Genomic DNA, 23,279 nt, shown 5'->3' on the forward strand with positions numbered 1-23,279 from the left:
AGAAATAGGGATGAAGAATGAGATGTAAAAGATTTTTAAAAGATGAATAAAATTTAAGAAAATTTTTTAAGAAATGTGATTTTTAGTTAAATTATAGAAAATTTATGAGAAATCCAATGAAAATACTCTTATAGTAATTTATTGAATTTCAAATTAATTTATTATTGTAGTGGATATATATAATTTTGATAAATATTTTACTTCTTTTAAATATAATCTTGAAAACTCAAGTCTGCAAAACATATGATTTTTAAGGTAATTAAATAATCTCAGTATGTACATAAAATATGCAGGGTTTTTTTACTGCGTCTGCGGCATAGGGCTCTTGACTCTTGAGTCTTGACTTCTGAGCCACCTCCCTCAAATGTATCATCACCTACTACCATGTCTTTTTCTATTCATCTATATCTCACCACGCGCCCACAAAGGCGCGTGGTAATATTATTATATTAACGAAAATGCGGTTTATTGATGCCGAGTAAAAATAAATAAAAAACTTGTACCAAAACATGGTATGTTTGGTCATATAAAATTTTCATTCCATATATTCTTATTTTATTATTATAATTTTTTAAAATTTTTATATAAAATATAATAAATAATTTAATATTTTTAAATCTCACTTCAATTTTTTAAATTTTAAAATAATAATAATATTTTAAACTTTCATCTCACCCTCTAAATTTACGTGTAAAATATCAACTTATATTAAATCAATAAAGATACATATTTAATTTTTTTTATATAATTATATTTTATAATAAAAATAAAAATCTTTATATAAAGTGATATTATTTTTGTATGTTATTTTATAAATATTTTCCTAATTTAAAATATAATTATATAAAAAGTTGTAAAATGAGTTGTATGTCTATTAATTTTCATATTAAATATCATTATTATTAAAAAAAAATGATTCGCTTACAATTATTTTGTAACTATTTTACAGCTCTACAAAAACTACTTTACAACTCTATAAAAATAAAGGATAATTTTGTAATATTAAATTGCACAAAAATTATTTTCACCTGATCTATTATCTGATATTAAATTGTATGATAAATAAATAAAAAATAATAATTTTGTTTTCTACTAATTTGATATCAAATCAGATGATGAAAGTATATTCATAAAAAGAAAAAGATGATGAAAGTATAATAATGACAAATACGATATATATTATTTTTCACAAGAATATAGGATCGTGACATGTAAAAAAATATTGATTTTTATTTAAATTTAGTCATCTTAATTGTCTGGAATCGAACAGTAAAATCAGATAAAATGAATTGAAATAATTTATAAATAAAAATAAAATTATTAATTAAAATTAAATAAAATAATCTCATTTCTATATCGAAATAGAGCTATTTCGAAATACATCATTCTACATTGAGTTCGTAATTATAAATAAAAATAATAAAATTGTTTAAAATGAAATAAGCGCATATTCGGAATACGTCACAATTTTCACCAACCATTGGAACATAGCCAGCACGGCCCCACTCCCACCAGATCTACGAAGCCATTTCCGCTATAAATTCTGACGGATGCATCTGCTTGGAACTCGCGCTGTTCTCTGCTCCAAGAGTACTCGGTCTCTCCCCTCACCTTTCGTTTTAACCGAGAACTAAGAGCCAGTCTCTCGCACTCAAACGATTCTTCTTCCGAGAGGTACGATGCTCCTCTCGTCGCTCGCAGTCTTTCATTACCCATGCAAGCATCTGCTTTTTTTGTTTTCACTGTAACCCTCTCATTCATATTTCATCCCGTTCTACTTCCTTAGTTCAATCTTTCTTTAGTATAAAGGTGACGTCGTAAGAACTCATCTAGGAGTTGTTCTTGGTCCTTCTCTTTGGTCTCTTTCAAAATCCCGTTTTCCTCACCGAGATCTGTTGGTGCGTCATTGATTTATTACAAAAACTGGTTACGTTCCATTTTGAACTTTTTGTTAAGAATGGTTCTGACGCCTTGAACGATAGAGAACGTGACGAATTGTGTCTTCTTTTATTCGTGGGTGAATAACTCTTGGATTCATTTTCATATCTTGCGTCAGTGGCTGTTTACTGTGCATGTTGGGTCACGGATCTAGTGCTCGCTGGTTGTGTTACTTGTAGATCTAATACCGGGCATTGCTTTTTACAATAGATCTGGTCGGGAATAGCTTCTGGGTGTTTAAGATTATTGAGTCATTTGCATTTTACGTGCTCTGGTTTCCAGTTTCAGAGTAGGTGCTCTGCTTCTGTCTTAGATCTGTGTTCTTTAACTTTACATGATTGCGTTGCCAACAATTCACATTCTGTACTTAGTTGAGCCTTAGATTCCAAATGCTTTGCATGCCTATCTGCAGTGCATTGAGTTAATTTTTCCCAAACAACTACTTTGTGAGCTTCCGAATTGCATATCTGATTTTGGTGAACACAATGCAAGTTATTTTGCGGAGGAAGCATATAGAATCTGTTGTGTAGCACACAAACTAGAAATTCCTGCATCTCCTCAAGGCCAATGCATCACAGATCTAAATTTAGATCTGACTTATAAAAAAAAAAAAAAACAGATCTAACTTTAAAATTATTGATCTATCACTTTTCTTTATTAAGTTATTTGATTTTGGAAGTTTTTATCTCTTTGAATTATAGTTCAAACCTTACCGTCTAATCTATAGTTTTAAGTTTCACTGGGGAATTTTATATTAATCTATCACATGTGCATGCATCTCATTATCTACCAGTAGTTTGGATCAATGGGACTGAAACTTCTTCGTGGTCTTGATTTATGATCTAGAGCAATGGCTTCACACATTGTTGGATACCCTCGCATGGGCCCCAAGAGAGAGCTAAAGTTTGCCTTGGAATCATTTTGGGATGGGAAAAGCAGTGCCGAGGATTTGAAAAAGGTTGCGGCTGATCTCAGATCGTCGATCTGGAAGCAGATGGCTGATGCTGGGATAAAGCACATCCCGAGCAACACTTTCTCGTACTACGATCAGTTGCTCGACACCACTGCAATGCTCGGTGCTGTTCCACCTAGGTACAATTGGAATGGAGGTGAGATTGGATTTGACATCTTTTTCTCTATGGCCAGAGGAAATGCATCTGTACCTGCTATGGAAATGACCAAGTGGTTTGACACCAACTAGTAAGTGTTGGCATTTTTTAGATGCCGTGTGAGGAAAATATTTAAAGTATTGTTATTGTTTGTTTTGTTTCTGTGTTGAACTATCGTTAATTTGTTGATGCAGCCATTTTATTGTCCCTGAATTGGGACCTGATGTGAAGTTCTCTTATGCTTCTCACAAGGCAGTGGAGGAATACAAGGAAGCCAAGGCTGTATGTTTATATTTTAGTTCTTTATTTAATTTGTAATAGTAGATGATTAATTAGTCATGTAAAATAAGTATTTTCTGGCACATAATTAAGATATCAGGACTGTAAATGTAGCAACCTTTTCTATGGAAAATTTAGCAACAGTAGTAGTCTTCTTTTGCAAATATGTTGACAGTGGGCTGATTGCTTCTTATAATTAGATGTATAAAATAGGTATTATTTCTTTTGCAAATATAAGAAGTAGGAGCTAGACCTAGTGATTTAGGCTCGCGATTGCTTCTTATAATTTATCCTCCTTAAATAGAAGGAACCCATGACAGCAATTAGAAGTTCATTTCTTGTTAATGTTCTCTCTTTTTTTCTCTTTCTTTTCTTGGGGTGGATGTAGGGAGGGGTTTTAGAAGGGGATTTATTAATTCTATTGGACCAAATGGACTATTGTATAACTTCATTCCTGCATAATGACTGTAAGCTATTGATTTATATATATATATATATGTAAGAATAAATAAGAAATAAGCTATTGAATCACTGATCAAAAGAATATATAACAAATATGCACTAGACCTAGCAATATAAGCTTGTGATTGCTTCTGATCATTTGTCCTCGGATAGTAGGAGTCCATGTTAGCAATTACAAGTTCCTTTGTTTTTAATGTTCCTTTTCTAATATATGTCAAAATTGAGTTTCTCTCTCTTTTATATCCATGTAGCTTGGTGTAGATACTGTTCCAGTTCTCATTGGGCCTGTGTCCTACTTGTTGCTGTCTAAGCCTGCAAAGGGTGTTGAGAAGACCTTCCCCCTTCTTTCCCTTCTTGGCAAAATCCTTCCTATTTACAAGTAGGATGTGAAAACAATAGTATTTTATTTTTTGGTTACTAGATCTAGATTGATTTAAATTTAAAAATTTTCTTTTGTATCAATGGATAAATCTCTAGGGAAGTGGTCTCTGAGCTTAAAGCAGCTGGTGCTTCCTGGATTCAGTTTGATGAACCCACCCTTGTGATGGATCTTGACTCTCACAAATTGCAAACATTCACTGATGCCTACGCTGAATTAGAATCATCTTTATCTGGCTTGAATGTGCTCATTGAGACCTACTTTGCTGATGTCCCCTCTGAGGCATACAAGACTCTCACTGCTTTGAAGGGTGTCTCTGCCTATGGATTTGATCTCATTCGTGGGGCTAATACTCTTGATTTGATCAGGGGTGGATTCCCCAAGGGTAAATACCTCTTTGCTGGAGTCGTTGATGGAAGGAACATCTGGGCTAATGATCTTGCTGCTTCTTTTGGTACATTGCAGGCTCTTGAGGGCATTGTAGGCAAAGGTACTAATCTTTTACTCAGTTTTTTTACCTATGGTAAAAAATGTTACCATTATATAAATTTATCATGTTCTTTTTTTTTTGGTTTGCGCAGATAAGCTTGTGGTTTCTACCTCGTGCTCGCTTCTCCACACTGCCGTTGATCTAGTTAATGAGACCAAGCTTGACAAAGAGATCAAATCATGGCTTGCTTTTGCAGCACAGAAAGTTGTTGAAGTGAATGCGTTGGCCAAGGCATTGGCTGGTCACAAGGATGAGGTAGCCTCCCTTTGTTTGTGCTTCCACTGAAAGTACAAAGTCCCATTGCGGTGATTTAGTCCATATTAATCATGTAGATACAACATAGTTTAATTAGCAGTGTTAAAAATCTTTTGAAGTTAGAAGAGACGGTTGGTTAAATAACAAATATATCTTTTGATAATTTAATGAAACTTATTGTTTGTAATTCTGAAAGAAATATCGAACATCAACCACATTAACGCATTGGCTGGTCACAAGGATGAGGTAGCCTCCCTTTGTTTGTGCTTCCACTGAAAGTACAAAGTCCCATTGCGGTGATTCAGTCCATATTAATCATGTAGATACAACATAGTTTAATTAGCAGTGTTAAAAATCTTTTGAAGTTAGAAGAGACGGTTGGTTAAATAACAAATATATCTTTTGATAATTTAATGAAACTTATTGTTTGTAATTCTGAAAGAAATATCGAACATCAACCACATTGAAGGCAACTTGGCTCTGAGTTTGTTAATTTTTGCTATTGTTGATAAGAATGTTTGTGGCTCTGTTTTCAGGCATTCTTCTCCTCTAATGCTGCAGCTCAAGCATCAAGAAAGTCCTCCCCTAGAGTGACTAATGAGGCTGTTCAGAAAGCTGTGAGTGCTTTGTTTTTGGTTTTTCTGCATTGTGAGTATATGTTGCATGTCTCTGCAATTAATGATGTCTTGATTCCTTGCTTTATCAGGCTGCTGCTTTGAAGGGTTCTGACCACCGCCGTGCTACAAATGTGAGTACCAGACTCGATGCCCAGCAGAAGAATCTCAACCTTCCAATTCTCCCAACCACCACAATTGGTTCCTTCCCTCAGACCATTGAACTCAGGAGGGTGCGCCGTGAGTTCAAGGCCAAGAAGTTAGTCAAGCTGGCATCTCCTTGTTTTAATTACAACATGAGGTTTTGATTGTTTAAATAATATATGTCCTGATCTATGTTCCTTAGGATCTCTGAGGACGAGTATGTTAAGGCCATTAAGGAGGAAATTAGCAAAGTTGTCAAGCTCCAAGAAGACCTTGACATTGATGTTCTGGTTCATGGAGAGCCTGAGGTGAGATTTCCTATAATAGCACAATCTATTTAAAGAAAAAAGTATGAAATATCTCATGCATTCTTATGAACTAAAGTGAGGAAATCACACCATAAATTGTAAATTGCTATCTTTTTTGCATTATGCACCTAAAACTTCGAAAAGTTTCAATTCACATCCTATGCTACCAAATCTTGACAATTTTCACATTCCGTCAAAACTTGACTCTAAAGATTGTGTCAGTGTTCTATTTTTCATCAATCTTAACTGTGGTCGAGCCCGAACCGAGACTGTACATTGTAAAAACTTGGTAGTTTAGGATGTCAATTGCTGGTTTTTGTAATTAGAGATGCAAATGAAAACACAATGGTAGTTCTAGGTGCTAAATGTAATATTTCTAATTAAAATTTTGAAGTGCAATGTGTATGACTAGGTTACGTTTTTGTTCTCCGTGGTTTCTTACCTATTAAATAATATAGAACAAAAATATATAGGATATCTAACGTGTTGCTCCTAATCATGGAGAATATTCTTAACTAATTGTGGAAAGAAACTCCTCACAGAGGAACGACATGGTTGAGTACTTCGGAGAGCAGTTGTCAGGTTTTGCCTTTACCGTCAATGGGTGGGTGCAATCTTATGGATCTCGTTGTGTGAAGCCACCCATCATCTATGGTGATGTGAGCCGCCCCAAGCCAATGACTGTCTTCTGGTCCTCTACAGCTCAGAGCATGACTGCTCGCCCAATGAAAGGAATGCTTACTGGACCAGTTACCATTCTTAACTGGTCCTTTGTTCGAAATGACCAGCCAAGGTATGAATGACCTTGATCCATTATTTGAAAGTGTAAAAGAACTAAACAGATAAGAAAGAAAAGAAAGAGTGGCAAATTATTCCTGTTGATGGCTTCTAGCCCCAATTTTCTAACATGATACGTATTCCTCTTCCCAGATATGAGACTTGCTATCAGATAGCTTTGGCCATAAAAAATGAAGTGGAGGATCTTGAGAAAGCTGGTATTAATGTTATCCAAATCGATGAGGCTGCTTTAAGAGAAGGGCTGCCCCTTAGGAAGTCTGAGCAAGCTTACTACTTGGAATGGGCTGTTCACTCTTTCAGGATCACTAACTGTGGTGTCAAGGATACTACCCAGGTTTATCTCTTTCTCCTTCGTTCAGACACTGTTTAGCTTTTTGTTTCATTATGATTGCTTCAATTATTATTTTTTAATCTTTCAACAACAACAGATTCACACCCACATGTGCTACTCTAACTTCAATGACATCATCCACTCAATTATTGACATGGATGCTGATGTGATCACCATTGAGAACTCCCGTTCTGATGAGAAGCTCCTGTCGGTCTTCCGTGAGGGAGTCAAGTATGGTGCTGGTATTGGCCCTGGTGTCTATGACATCCACTCCCCTAGAATACCATCGACTGAGGAGATTGCTGACCGTATTAACAAGATGCTTGCTGTGCTCGAGACAAACATCTTGTGGGTTAACCCTGACTGTGGACTAAAGACTCGCAAGTATTCTGAGGTTAAGCCTGCTCTCAAAAACATGGTTGCTGCTGCCAAGCTCCTCCGCACCCAGCTTGCCAGTGCTAAGTGAGTCATAAGAGATTTGGGAGGTTGAACCTCCAAATACATCACTTATTTACTTCAATTGGGCAAGAAAAGGAAAGAAATTCCTGCTTTGTTTGAATAACTGTGTGATGAAATATTTCTTAGGCCCAATATTCTCTTGGGAACAATTGATTTTTTTTTTATTTTTTAAAAAATGTTGTAATTTTGGGCTCTGCCTCCATATCTTTCAAAGGCACCAAACTGCTGTGTTTCAGGGAATGAGAATTGAAGAAACGTCATTTGACAGTTTGTGCATTTGAATATATGTATCCTTTCTATCTGTTCATTTTATTATACATCACTGCAATGGCGCCCAACTCTTTTGAAATATGATGTGCGTTTGGTAGACCGTAAAGCCCGACATGGATCAATCCATTTATACATAACCAATCTATTTATCTACTTCGTACTTACCTGAAGAACTACCGTGCCTTCCTACATCTTGTGTGAGCATTGTGGTAGACTCATATGGGCTAGTTTGGGCTTGTTAAAAGTTCAGGAATATAGGATTATATTTTAAGAGTTACTGAACCGTACCCTTGTTGAGAGAGGTGCACAAAAGCTTTAGATCACTTGTGGTACGAAGCAATCTAGACCAAAGTTTTAAAGAGTTTTGAATTTCGGTCACGCAATGAAATATTTCAATATCGGTGTATGAATTCGGAATAGTTGATAAATTATATATATAAATGATTATATATATAATTATATTCTAAAATAACAGTCATAAAACCATACTTGATTTTAGTAATAAACGTTAAGATGAGAAAGCATATAAACGTTAACCCCTTCAGACAAGAAGAAAAATAATAATTAAAAATAGAACTGGTAGAAAAACTTTGGGGGCTATCTGGGTCTCAAAGAAAAATCTTCATAGTCTGACTAGGAACGAGATCTTCGTTACATTCCAAACAAGAATCAACAGACAGACAGAAATGAGAAGAAACTTTAAACCGGATTCAAAAGTGGGGTCTAGGCCTCATTTCTTAAGCATTTAGCAGCACCTCTATTCACTCATCCTCCAAAAGATGCAATAGAGTAAGTCTTATGTCCCCCATTTTTATTTTTATTTATTTTTTTTATAGCAATCATTTTAGGAACCAGATGCAAAATGGTGTCGTGGAGCTTGCTAAGAAAACGGTGCCGTCTAATGATAAGAAGAATGAAATGTTGCATTACTAGTTAGTTAAGCCATGCGTTTTTCTTTAAGCTCTTAGTTTGTAGTCTATCATTTTATTACTGTTTCTTTTCCTGTCATTTTATCAGTCCTTATTTATGTTATGCATTATGCTGGACGAGCTAAAGAGAGAGGGTATATGGGAGCCGAGAGGGAAATGTGAGAGTTATCTGGAACATTATTGCAGAAACCATTTTCAGTTTTCTTGGAGGAATTGGGGACCTCGAATACCCCCAAGGCGTAGCCATTTGCATTTTCATTTCTCTTGTAGCTTACTTTCACATTTCAGCAAACACCTTCCGTGCACTCTATTAATCATCCCATGCATCATCATTTCCATTAAGACAAAAGCTTGGGGCCGGACGGGTGTTAAAGGTATTTTCGTACTAGTCAATGATAGGGTGCCACGTAGACACTCCAGGAAGACTAATTTTGAATCCACATACACCCGATCAATCTTTACATTTCTTGCTTTCCCCCTCCCCCATCCTTTGTTTCATTTCCTGCCGAAAAATGAAAGTGGGTGCCGAGGACGAACAAAAGCAACGCCCACGACGACTCACGTTGGACGCCTACAGGTATTTTCTTCTCTGCATTAGGCATTTATTCTCTTCATTCTTTCTCCTACTGGTTAGTGTTAGTAGCCATTGAATTCTTCAATGCAAGTCTTTCGAGCTTTTAGCTTTGCAGCTTGCAAAACTAGCACTGACTTCGACTTCTCGTTCGTAGTCCAATTTGTTACATTCTGTCTCTGTCTTTCTCTCTTTGAAGTTTTTGAGAGTTGGGTTTGTTTCAGAAGGAATGCAGGCAATCTGTTTGACAATGTTGTTTTTGGTAGTAATTGCATTTAGACATTTAGACATTGAAGCACTCTTGGAGCTCAAGAAGGGCTTTGTAAGTAACCCTTTTGGGCAAGTCCTTGTTTCATGGAATTCTAAATCCTTGGATTTTAATGGGTGCCTTCGGAATTGGTACGAGATTTCTTGTAATGGTGGTCGAGTGACGCAAGAAATGAAACAAGAGGATGGGGGGAGGGGGAAAGCAGGAAATAAAAAGACTAATCGGGAGTATGCAGATTCAAAATTAGGGCAGGTTTGGATGTTGAGATGATATGAGAATTTTGAGATTTTTGTGAATAGTATTAAGATGAAAAAGTTGAAATTTTTGAGATTTTTGGTTTTAGAAATGCAAGTGGGTCCCATTGAGATATGTTTGGATGTAAAGTGAGATGAGATTTTTGGAATTTTTTTATTGGGATTGTGGGTCCCACCGAATCATCCTCCCGAGGCCTCTGTTTTATGGGATATTTTGTTCTTTTCGTTGCCTGCCCTTTCACCAAAACTTGGCATGTTCGTTTCGACTACTCAGAACGCCCCTCCTCCCTCAGCAGAAGCACCCCAATCGTGCGGCACCCAGACAATGCAGCGACGAAATTTCCCGAAGAGAGTTTTCTCGAGAACCACTGCTCCACGACTTCGTCGAACCGTCGGTAAGTTTCGCAGGCCTTCCCGGGGGTAATGGTTTCAACATTTTCGTAGGTGGAGTTTAGGGTTTCAACATTTCCCTTCAAGCACTGCTGGTTTGGCCCCTCTGATGAACGAACCTAGATTTGCAGTGATTTGTGCAGGGTAGGTTTCGTATCTGTGTCTTCAGAAATGGGCTGGGTTCGTCAATTATTTTTTCCCCAGATTTGTCTATGCTTCTTTGTTGTTGATGTTTTGATCACTTCAGTCCTCTACGTGCAGTAATCCGGACCTGTTTTAGGGTGTAAATTTCTGGGGATTTTCATCCCCATTTCAGCAGCTCGATGGGTCGATGTAAACATAATAACATCGTATCCATCGAGGGTTCCTCTGTATCCATACGTTAGTATCATTGCCGATCCCAATATAGAAGGGATTTCTCACTATCCCCAGTATCTTTCCTCGGAGCCCGTCAGCCTTGAGAAATTGTGCATAGCCACAATTACCAAATGTATCGTGAAGGAGAAATTGTCGCCTTGTCATTGTAGTCAATGCCTGCGATGACATCAAGAACATAAACAGCATCTGACACTGTCCGTGCCTAATGGCCCTGCATTATCAAACACAAAACCAGTTCTCGTTATGAGTAATAATCAGAGCTGGGTTATGTTAATGGAATACAAACATAGAAGTGTGAAAGATGGGAGCGCTGAAATGTTCCTCACCTGTTATTCATACACATATGAATTAGTATAATGCCAGTTCATGTGTCAATGCATTTAGTTATAAGTACCCGCATACATTGGGAGAAATAATGTGAACCAGTTACAAGGATGGGCTTTGAGAGTTGAAGTACTTGTTCTTACAATAAAATGTGCATCCGTGTAGTTTAGAGAACTGGTTTTTATGGTTATTCACTCTACATTGTAGTTTAACGTATGAGGTGTTTTTATACCTGCCCTTTTCTGCTTTGTTTGCAAGAAATATGGAAAGTTGTAGTGGAGTGAGCAGTTCTAATAATCACCCTATGAGGCCAGAAGGTGGAGTGAGCCAGGGACGAATACCACTTTGTTATTGTGGCATTCCCTCCAAACTGCGGACGTCCGCTCAGCCCAACAGTTTTGGTCGGAGGTTTTCTAATTGTCGACATTATAAGGCTCAAAAGCAGTGTGGATTTTTCGAATGGCATGATCTTGCATGGAATCAACCGGATTGTTGTAAGCGCACCCTAGAGTTAGCAGAACGAAGGAACGAAAGGATCGCAGATGAACGTGCAAGAATGGAACATCAAAGATTCCAATCTATGAAGACCAAGTACAAATGTGCGTTGATAGGGTCTTGGGTTTTATTTATTGCTTTATTAGTTTGTTTTAAATTTTCCAAGGTTAATGATAATGTTAACCGTTTAATGTTGCACTAACGTCAAAACTTGTCCACTGACTATTGTAATTAATTTTTAGGATTACTTGCTTTGTTCGCATGAATGTAGTGGTTGTCATCCATTCTCATCATTACTTGTTTTGCACTAATGAAGAACATGCTCCATATTTACCACGTGATGTGCTCCCCTATAATAACCGAAGCAAACAACCAAATTTGTGTACAAATCACTTATAGACAATAACATAGTCAAATGCATTGTTTGCTTTTGGAATAAAATATTCGGATAATAAACGTGCATATATATATCAAAATCACGATCATCCATGATCGTATACATAGAACGCTAGACGAAATAAACACATAAATTTAGGTCCCCACGGTGATATTGACAGTACAATTAACAACAATTACAAGCATGGCGAAGCATTCATCCCCCATTCCGGTGAGCCCACATAGGAATCCCAATCCCATCCCTCTGTGCAGCCATCGCTCCGGCTGACTCATGAGACATGTCTACCACTTCTTCCGTCTCGTCCACATCCTCTCCCTCAGGCGTATTTCCTCCACTTAACTGAAGCCCCAATGCACGCTGAATGTATTCATCATTCGGCGTCACCGTCTTAATCAGGTTGTGCAGAGTACAACATGCGGTCACGATCATCCCTTGCCTACTTGGGCGATATCGAGGCATCGCTTCTAATATCTGAAATCGGTTCTTCAGAAGCGCGAATGTGCGCTCAATAACATTGCGCAGCGAGGAATGACGAAAGTTAAAATAATCTTTATAACCCCGGAACTGGCGGGCACCATAACGATCAGATCGATGATACCTCTCTCGTGGATATGGCGGCATAAACTTCTCAATACAAGGAAATGCCGAATCGACGAGATAATAATATCCTGCAACACATGTCGATATACCCATGAGTTACATCTATACGGTCTTGCAAATGTCAAGATGATGTATAATTGAATAAAGATATCTTACACTATAGAGCAATAGCAAGTGTAACAGATGAAGGTACCTGGATCTGGCCATGGGAATCCATTCCGAGCTCGACTAAGGGCATCCAGAAAAACTCGTGCATCATGGGCTGTGCCTTCCCATCCAGTATACACATACGTGAACTTCATATCAAAGTCACATAAGCATAACACATTTTGTGCAATCCGATTATAACGATTTCTATATGCGTTGGCCCTACGAGCTGGTGCAGAAGCTGATATCATTGTGCCGTCCAACGCACCAAGACATTTCTACATTCAATTATATCAAAAGACAACCATAATTATGTGTCTGTTAAATCACTATCAAAGATCAATATGCATTTCAAATAAAAAAAGTTTGAAATAAGCGGAATAATTCATTACCTCAAACCATGGATAATTATGATGGTTTCCTGCAATGTACGGATGGACCCCGTGAGTGTGTGTCGGCCTAATCACGGTCCGGCCTAGCTCATGTAGCGAGCGCATCACCGTCACAACGTGTCGGTTAATAGTTTCGCTAGAATGTTGGAAACGGTCCCCTACGATGCGTTGGCCCTGTGCATGGCCAACGAGTAGGCAAAAAATGCCTAATGATTCCTCCACTGAGACCCTCTCTGTAGGGTCCATAATTAATGACCCACGTAACAGGTCGCATACATACCGGAATGCAGGTACTTCCATTCGAAACATCTCTTTGCAACTCGCCGGGTTTCCATTCAACACCGCTTGAATATATTGGTCCCCCCGTAGACCTATATTGTGGTGGGGCATTGGAACCCGACGCCCCCAGCTCTGAGATGTTGAGTACATCACATTAATAAGGTTTACCTCCTGCATTGCCGCTTCATCTCCACTAGAGGGATATGTCCGCATAAACTCATCCGCCTCACTATTATGAGAGATACTTGATGAAGTATCGTCTATCTCGCTGTTGGTCTCAATCGATCGGGTTTCCGCAGAGCTGGTTTCATGGTCCATAATGGCGGGCACTATTATAAATGGTTTTTCCGTCTACCTGCTGTCATCCACTGCATAAAACATATTATGAAATATAGATGAGTTGCATAAACATATGTGGACATCCTATTGGGCTCGGGAATGGGTATAAAAAGATATCAAGCCCCAAATTCCCTACTCAGCCAACCAAATGTACTTGGAATTATTGGAGGAGTATCTGTTTTTTCAACTCTAATAAATTAAATGGAAAGCTCGGGAATGGGTATTAGACTTGCAGGTTTACTTTTCCTTGCAAGTAGTATAGTTTTCTTTTCTTTTTTAACTTCTGGGTTTTTTAAGCTTTTTTGAGAGATTTTCATGCACAGATATATATGTGATTGGCAGGAATCTTTCGAGCTGTTTGGAACTTGGATTCGATATTGAAAATTTATGCCCATTTCTTGTACCAAACCTCTGTAATTAAAGCACTATAGTCTTGTTTAATTTGCTGAATAACTACTTATTTCTACATGGACAAGCCTCTCATCTGTTGTCCATGTGTGATCCTCTGCCACGGTTCCTGGTATTATTGTCATCTTTCTTCGCTTGAGTCTGTTCTTATATTCATGAAATCTACTCCCAGCATTGAGCGTTAGCAAATCAAAATGTCTTTGAACAATACTTTTAAGAAGCACAGAAATCTTTGGCTGCCATATCCTAGATAAACTAAACACGCATGCATTGATGGCCAACCACTACATGAGTCTCTTCCAGAATTAAGAGGTGGATTGCATCATAAGCAAAGCATCCTCTTAGAGCTCTGTAGAAGCCAAAAAGAAGAGGCATCTTCTCGTTCTTTTTTAATGCTCCTGTCCCTCTTTAACAACTAAAAGTAATAAAAAGAAAAAGAAAAGTTGATGGCCATGTCGAATCTTTGTCGATAACCCTATTTTACTTGAAGAGGCTGTACTGTGTCACAGCATCATCTCAGACCGCTCTTGAAAGCAAATAGCAAGAATAGGCATTCACTCTCTAACTTATTTTTTTTTTCCAGTTTTTGGCTGTCTTTGTGGGAGTGTGTAGGGAACAATGTCATCCTCTGTGAGGGAAAACAGGAGAGCAGCAGAGGCTTTTTGCAATGAGATTGTACGCTGGATGGTAAGCCTTCCCAGGAACATTATAGGAGGTTTTTCAAGAGCAATGGTAGGTAGATGAAATCAACTTCTACCATTGAACCATCCAGCACAACATCCAGAGGAGCCCATCGTCGGTGCAGAAGAGTGGGAATTCCTAGCCAGTTTTGAGCAGCAATATGGATCCTACCATCCCTTTTTGCCTGTGTACCTTACGTTGTGTGCAACGATCCAGCATGTGTACCTTACGTTGTGTGCAACGACCCAGGATTAAGCAAAGCAGCTTCCTGTTCATTCATGGCCCAGCGACATGTCATTCATTATGGCCGAAACTCTCAAATCCAATTCATTCATGGCCCAATTGTCGGAAATGTGCAGCGGAAAAGGGTGTTTCTTTAGCAGTCAGGACCGTGAGTTGAAGCCACGGAGCTAAGCAATTTTCATTTATGAAGCCACTTGAAGCTGGGAGTAATGTTCGGATTGGGCAAGTTACAGATGCACTTCAGTCGCTGCTTTTTACCAGGAAAAACTGCAAACTCAGGTATCCCCATCCCAACTTAACTTTTCCATTCCAACCATTATAGCAAACAAATTATATGAGATTTGGACGTTGGTTATATAATGAGCACATGAACTTGCAAAAATGAAATGACCTAAATTAGTTGGTCCAGCTAATGTCAATTCAACCGGGTCTTATTGGGTCACGCGATTGCCCTGGTCCGTTATCCTTCCATCGACAAGAGCATGGGGTTGTCGCTGCTCTGTCAAAGCAGCCTGGCGCTATGCCCCCATCCTCGGGTAAGTACGTGACCAAGAGGCCTTAGCTCAATTTGTTTCTTAAATCCAGCAAAGAAATTGAAATGATATGTACGCACATCCAGTTGAGCATTATAATGACATACACAATAACCATTAATATACTGAACATACTCAATTACAACAATATCAAACAAGTTCATAAAGCCTAAAATCACCTCCTCAACAGTTTGTGAAATGTCAGAATGAAGACTGAAATAAATCAAAGACATGCATGATTAAATTGATAAGAGGGTTAATAAGATAGTTGCTAAACCAACATGGTTAATAGCTCGAAAACCATTGTAGGATCAGGAGTGGGAAATGACAATCGGCGTCACCATCAAATTAGACTCCAAGCCCACTGAGTTCTGCGTTCATCCGAGATTGAAACGAACGATCTCTGGACCCGAGTGCTCAATAAACGGTCAAAGGCCTTGTTAGATTGATCAGGAGGTAGGGTAGGTTGCACTTCTTCCAACAACCTCATACAATGCATCTGGAGATCAAACGCTCCATCCGACTCCATGCTAGTGCCAAAACCTTTACTTCGCTTCCTTGACCTGCTCGACTCCATAACCTCCTCAGCAGCCTTCCGTCTCGCTTCGTGACTACGTTTAATTTCATCAAGCGTTTCGCTCATTTGCTGATGAAGGCCATCGTTTTCAAATGGCAGCCCTCCCCTTTGTCGTCTGCGAGACCCGCTGGCATAGGAGGCGGAGAATGGTATGTGTGAATGCAAGGGTTCTTGATCATTCACTGGTTGCCCAGAATTTTGCATATCCCTCTCAAGCAACCGCTCATCGTCACTATCTAGGGCAGGATCGGTCGATGCTCGCCCCATTGTCCCAGTGGCAACTGAACAACTAAAAATTGCGCAAAGCAGTTCATACTTTGGACATCCATGGGTCTTATAATGTTTCCACGATGAACGAACCTAACATAATCAATTTGTCATTAATTAGAATCACAATATGTATTCCAAAAGGAAAATGAACACAGCACAGCAGATATAGATCGTACCCTTATAGCATTTGCCCAGTGTTCCTCACTAGCAACTGGTGCCTTCCTCTCTGGGTCCCACCCCAAACCGGTTTGTTTCATAAGATCAGTAAACTCGCGTTGTCTTCTCTTGAGCCTCCCAATTTTCCCTTTCACTTGGTCACAATTGAATTTTTTTGGGCCAATCGCAGACAGTCGTTCAGCAAGCCTCAGATTATCAGCGGTTGTAATCCTCCCTCCTCTCAATCTACCCATGAGGGTGTCTTCGTACAAGAGGTCAACGAGGACATCCTCAAACCCATCGCTCCATAAATCCCGATCACGTGGGGTTTCGATGGTATCATTGTCCATATGCTTCTAATATATTTTCAAATGAGGGCGTTTTATATTGAAACCAAATAGGGGGCGCTGAAATGGCTTAGAATGATCTAAGTTTAGGGCAGTTTTCATTTATGGACAGTTTTAAGTTTCGGGTGTTAGAATGATCTAACACCCGAAAATCAGTTAACATGGAAATAATAAAAACATTTCATACTGATGCATGGGAAGATGCTGTGCGAACTATTGGTATATAAAAAACACTGAACATGAGCACAGAAATCTGACAGTTTCATAAATTTTTAAACAAAAGTTGATCCCTCAAACTAATTTCATATATAAGGACACCAGGAATGTAGTTTATACATTGCAACCTATGTCTCATTTATACAGGCCAGATATGTTATTGTGTATAAAGCAGAAGGTCCAATACCTGTCTCGAGGATGAAGTCGTAGAACGCCTCAAGTAATAACGCTACAAGAAGAAAACGAGACGGGAACTAGCCATTAAACAAACAATGAACTAAATAACCAGGTACAAAAGATCAACAGGCCGTAAAACATATTATTCAAATGGTTATAAAAAAAATCAAACCAATTTGGACAGAGGATAGACTACTAACGACATGCAGTACAACTTTTACCATCTATTACTGCTCTTTTGTGTTTGCTTGCCCAGCTGTTAACGCCAGGAATGGGTACAAATAAAATAATGAAAAAGAAAAGCATGGATGAAAGATTGTTCATGCTGAATTAGATGTCCAGTCAGAATTTTTATCAATCCATGCCATGATATTAACCACTTCATATATATATTAATTCTGATATATTTTCTGCGAGGGAATGGCTGGCATGATTAGGTGTTTAAGCACAACATTAGACAAAAACATTTACCTTATAACAATAAAATATGGACAGTACGCATGACCTAAATTAGTATAACAGCTGGGAATGTCAATATTGTATACGTGCCTAGCAGCTAACAAGTGAAAGATACTTCCCTACCAGCTGTTGGATCAATGAGTGTTTTAAGTTCAATTTCTCAGAATTGAGCAAAATCAATTAAGCAAACGTGCATCCAGAAAAAACCCTCTATAAATTCAAAGCTCTCCACCTCTAACCACAGAACAAAGGCACCTCTATTAAAATTTAAAAAAGTAAAGACACAACCATTTGACCTAAAACTTTGTACTGAACCAGAACATCAACAGGTTCTGTTTTGCAGTGATGTATTCAGAGGGGGGTAGTTCCATTTGTTTACAACTACCAACCTATTTTGCCCCTGCAATGAATTCCTTTAAAACACATGAGCAGAAGCACAATGACAGAGGAAATTTCACCAAAACTGCAAAAGATTCCCGTTTAACCCATATCACAATGACTTCATCACAATCCCAGAATCCCAATCAGAGTACTGTTATCAATGGATAACATGGGTAACTCCAGGGTGTCTTTCTAAAGAAATCACAATCACACATTTACAATGAAAACAAAACCGAACTAGGAATGACCATACCCCACTACGATCTTAGCAGGTAGTATATATATGATAATACGCTAGAATTAATTCCAGTATTTCATTATGTACTTATAGAATGCATTCACCAAAACTTCTCAATATGGGTCGTTGCAGAGAAACTCACCTGGTATGACCGAGTCTTAGGACCCGTGGCGGTCCAGTTATGGAGGCAATGACGGGGAGATTTCTGGAATCTCCTGTGAGGGTTGATTCGCTTCATATGAGTGTCTTCCTCTCTATTTCCCGCTGCTCTTTTATACACCATTGTCCTCTATTCGATAAGACCCAACCGTATCATCCTCACGAGAAATCCTATTGCACCTGTTGCAATATTCGAAACGTCTATTTTTGAGCAGCAGCAGTCAGCTCAGTGACCATTCACTCTACAGAACAGCCTTTGTTTAGGGCTTTGAGATTCGACTTGGTCAATGTCAACAATAGCCTGCTTGATTGACAAGAAAATGTTCAGAGATTCGCACGGCCGTATGGGGCAGAGGGAAAGTAGGGGCTGTGAAGTTGCTTACCTCTGCAGAATCTGTGAGCTTCGTCGTAACCTCCTCCGCCAGAATGTGAGAAATCTCAGATCTTCGTGGGTCAGCACACTGGACGCCAATCGATTGGCATGATCCGATACAAGTATTTCTGGGGATTTTTCTTTAACGATGTCGTCGTTCCAAACGCATATGAGGAATGGATTTGAGATTTTGCGATTGGGGCATTTCTGGGCGATTTTTCGAGGGCATTCGCACGAGAGGGAGAAGTCTGTTTTACGGCGCTAGTTTGTTTGGGGGACGGCGCAAGCCTTTCGTGGAGAAAGGAGAAGGGCACGGATGAACGCTGGGGGGGGGGAGTAATGTGGGAGGGGACAGACGCTGCTTTTCAGGCCTAATGTCATGTCTATAAACAGTATTGAGATGTTTTAAACAGTGAGAGAGATTTCTGAGTATTTTTGAAAGTGATTGTTTGGGAAATGTGTCTCATCTCAGTTTGAGATTTGGGATGAGATATCTGAGCGCCCAAACCTGCCCTTAGTCTTCACGGAGTGTCTATGTGGCACCTTATCATTGGTTGGTACGAAAATACCTTTAACACCCGTCCGGCCCCAAGCTTTTCTCTTCCATTATATACCAGCCCATTTACAACACAAAGAAGGAATCACAAGGGTCATTACAATAAATAATAGGATTCATAACAAGTGGTATCAGTAGAGCCAACGATTCATGGAGGAAGACACACTATTCGAGCAGCAAGAAATTCTAAACTCTCAAGAGAAGAGTCTTCAGGAGCTTCATCACCGTTTGAACGAATTGACAAAAATGCTGCTTAACTGGTTGGCAAAGTAGCAAAATATTCCTAATCGGACTAATATGATTGAAAAGTTGATGAAACAAAAATCAGCAGATTTTTCGAGAAGAGGTAAAGAAAAGGCAGTAGAGGTGGAAGAGACTGTGGCGGTGTCCATGGATGCGTATTTTGAAGAAATTCATCTTCCCTCACTTCCCTTAAACCCCTCACCCTCACCACCAAAAACCAGTTTGACTATATTACAACCTGCAAATCTCCTCTTGGTCTGCGAAGACCAAACTGCTCAGGAGGAAGAAGAAAAGGTAGTAAAGGTGGAGGAGATAGTGGTAGTGCCCACGATAGTTGTTCCCAAAGAAATCCCCCTTCCCTCTGTTTTGAAAAATCTAGAATCGAAATTAATTTCTCCTCTCAAAAGATCAAGCATCACGGCTATGTCCTGATGGGGAAATTGGTGAGTGTGAAACCAACATTGTCCAGTTACGTATCAAAACTGGCATTTTCAAATCCAGAGGTGATGTTCATTGAGATGGAGAATACCATCGAGCTCTTCATGCTGGGATTTTTGCCAGAACTACTCAGGTTTCATATTCTGGGATGTGGATATTTGATCTTGGCAAGAAGGAGAAGAGGTTCAAGATCTTCAAGGACAGTATCTGGTTCATCGACGAACATGACACCGAGAAGAACCGGACCAACAAGCTCAGGTTGAACCGGTTTGCCGATCTGACCAAAGATCAAGTGAGCTGCAGAAGTTGCTGGGCATTCTCCACAATCGTTGTTGTGGAAGGGATAAACCAAAGACTAACAGGGGATTGGATCTCACTATTGGAGCAGGAATTGGTGGACGATGATGATCTATGAAATTGCACTCTAAATATCTTATTATTGGACTAAAATGCTAAAATGTGAATAAGAATCATAGGAATTAATGTGTATTCTTGAATTGAGTTTCTATTTACTTTGGAATACTCTTGAACAGATTTTTATGTTTAATTTTAAAGTCTATAAAGGAGCAAGTCTAAATCCAGTCAAATTTAAAGGACTTTCAAGTGGGCAAGACGTTAGAACAACCTAAAAACTTTCAATGAGTGTAGGACTCTTCAAATAAGGATAATGATGGGGTTTAAGAGTTATTCAAATCAAGAGAAAAAGTCAGTCTGAAATTCGCTAGAAGATAGCCTGTACATACTTTAGTATTTTGATAATAAATTTCCGCTCAAATATAGGATTGATGCGATTCTTGATGCGTTAGAGCATCCCCATCCCATTCCCTATACCACTATTATCCCTAAATTATAGGAAAAAATTTAGGGAAAAGCTCAAAAACCCCCTCCCATCCCATTCCCTATTTTAGGATTTTGATTTAGGAAATGAACTCCCCTAAATCATTTTTTATTAATATTTTATTCAAATAAATAAAATAAATTCTTTTTTCAATCAACTACATTTTCTCTTATACTCATATTTATTATACTTTTAAATAATATTTTTAAAAATAATTTAAAAAATTACTAAAATATAAAAATATTAATTTTAAAAATATTATTAAACCCTTAAAAAAATAATTTAAATTTTTGTTTAAAATATTCACTATAATAATAGTTCAAAACATAAGAAAAAATATTAAGTAGTTAAGTTTGAAAATGGAATTGAGAGAAAAAAGTAATAAAGAAATAATAGAAGAATATTATTTTAATAGAATAGAGAAATGATAGGGAATGGGATGTAGAAGGTTTTTTAAAAATGAGTAAAATTTAGGATAAAATTATAGGGAGTGTCCTTTTTAGCTAAAATTTAGGAAAAAATTTAGGGAATCGGATGTGAATGCTCTTAGAAAGCTATTTTAAAGGGATACAAAGTTGTTTCTAATAAGAATTTCTAAATTCGAACACCTGAAGTGCATACGTGGCTTCCAAGATGAGTCCTAAAATTTAGTCATTTTGTATACGGGAATATGAAGACATTATGATTTTTTCCTACCCTATATAAGCATTTCATTAGCACGAAACTAGGACTCTTCATGATTACCTCCACCCTATACGCACAACTACACCATCATGCATTATGTTTCCAGCTAATACTCACCAACTAGAATTTAAAATAGGGATGATACAGTTACTCCCTACTTTTCATGGCTTGGAAAATGAAAATCTATATGTGCACATTAGGGAGTTTGAGGAAGTAGTTGTAACTTTTCATAGTCAATATGCAACTGATAACGTTGTGAGACTTAAGTTCTTTCCTTTCTTTTTGAAGGATAGAGCTAAGAGTTGGCTATACTCGCTGAGACCACGATCTATTGGGTCATGGAATGAGATGACTCAGGTCTTCTTTAATAAGTATTTTCCCCAACATAAGACCAACACTTTAAAAATGTAAATCTCCACCTTTGCACAAAAGGACAGTAGACTTTGTATCAGTCTTAGGAGAGATTTAAGGAGTTGTTGAGTATGTGTTCTCACCATGGGTATGAGAATTGGCGCTTAGTGAGCTATTTTTATGAAGGACTTACACCTAGGGAGCGCCAATTTGTGGAGATGATGTGTAATGGTGAGTTCTTACATAAAGATTTTGATGAGGCCATAGAATACCTCAATGAGCTTGCTGAAAAAACTCATACTTGGATTGGACCTAGTGCTACTGAGAGCACAAATACGTCACGACCTGCAGGAAACCCAAATGGTGGTGGAATTTATCATCTCAGGGAAGATGATAGTCTAAAGGCTAAGGTTGAGATGCTCACTAGGGAGCTAGATATGTTAAAGTCTAAGAACTTAAAGCCAACACACTTGGCTAATCATGCAGAGTCGTTTAGACCATGTTTTGTGTGTGGCGGGGTAGATCACCTCGCCCAAGAGTTTCCCACATTTGCTGAGATGAGAGAGATGTATAAGGAACAATGTAATGCCTTAGGTATGTATAAGAAACATTTTTTACCTTTCTCCGATATCTATAATCTAGAGTGGCGCAATCACCCCAATTTTAGATGGAAGTCTGAAAACCAGCCGTCTGCACAACCCCCTAGATCATATCCTGCACCATATCATGCACCTTCATCTTCTAGGAGTCCTTTAGAAGACACTTTGCTTGCTTTTATTGTGGCACATGGTAAGACTAACCAAAATTTTGAATATTTGATTACGCAGGTTCTTGAAGAAAATAAGGAAATAAAGAGTCAAGTGTCCATATTGATGAGCTCCTTGAGTGTGAATGAGCGATGTAAGTAAGTCTCCCTTCTCAAGCTCAGTCCGCACCCCATGGTCAACACATGGCGCAACAGAATTTGAAGGATGTGAATGCCATTGTGACGAGAAGTAGTAAGTTATTACACATCCCAACAACGAACAAATCAGAGGATGTGGAAAATGATTAAGATAGTAGTGATGCCAAGCTACCCAAGGAACCTGAGATGACAAAGTATCTTGTTAAGGTACCATTCCCTCAAGTTTTAAAATCAACCAAGCGAACTTTAGATCCTAACAATGAAATCCTAGAAAATCTAAGGCAGGTAAAAATCAATCTTTCTCTTTTGCATGTGATTAAACAAGTTCCTACTTATGAAAAAGTTCTCAAGGATTTGTGTACAGTTAAGAGGAAGCACCATGTAAAGAAGACAACATTCCTAACAGAGCAAGTTAGTGCTCTAATTGAGCAGTGGATTCCTCCCAAGT

General features: G+C 38.3%; 1 protein-coding gene across 1 annotated transcript; it reads left to right on the forward strand.

Moving 5' to 3' along the window:
* The first annotated feature begins 1,556 nt into the window (after nt 1–1,556).
* On the forward strand, nt 1,557–7,848 carry LOC108997930 (5-methyltetrahydropteroyltriglutamate--homocysteine methyltransferase). The gene is made up of 12 exons (XM_018974308.2): nt 1,557–1,674; nt 2,785–3,138; nt 3,242–3,329; nt 4,040–4,167; nt 4,266–4,657; nt 4,749–4,912; nt 5,449–5,529; nt 5,619–5,785; nt 5,873–5,978; nt 6,521–6,771; nt 6,909–7,110; nt 7,205–7,848. The coding sequence occupies exons 2-12, from the start codon at nt 2,789–2,791 to the stop codon at nt 7,571–7,573; spliced, it is 2,298 nt and encodes a 765-aa protein (XP_018829853.1). The 5' UTR covers nt 1,557–1,674; nt 2,785–2,788; the 3' UTR covers nt 7,574–7,848.
* Nucleotides 7,849–23,279: the final 15,431 nt, after the last annotated feature.

The sequence above is a fragment of the Juglans regia genome, chromosome 4 (assembly GCF_001411555.2).
Source record: "Juglans regia cultivar Chandler chromosome 4, Walnut 2.0, whole genome shotgun sequence".
NCBI lineage: Eukaryota > Viridiplantae > Streptophyta > Magnoliopsida > Fagales > Juglandaceae > Juglans > Juglans regia.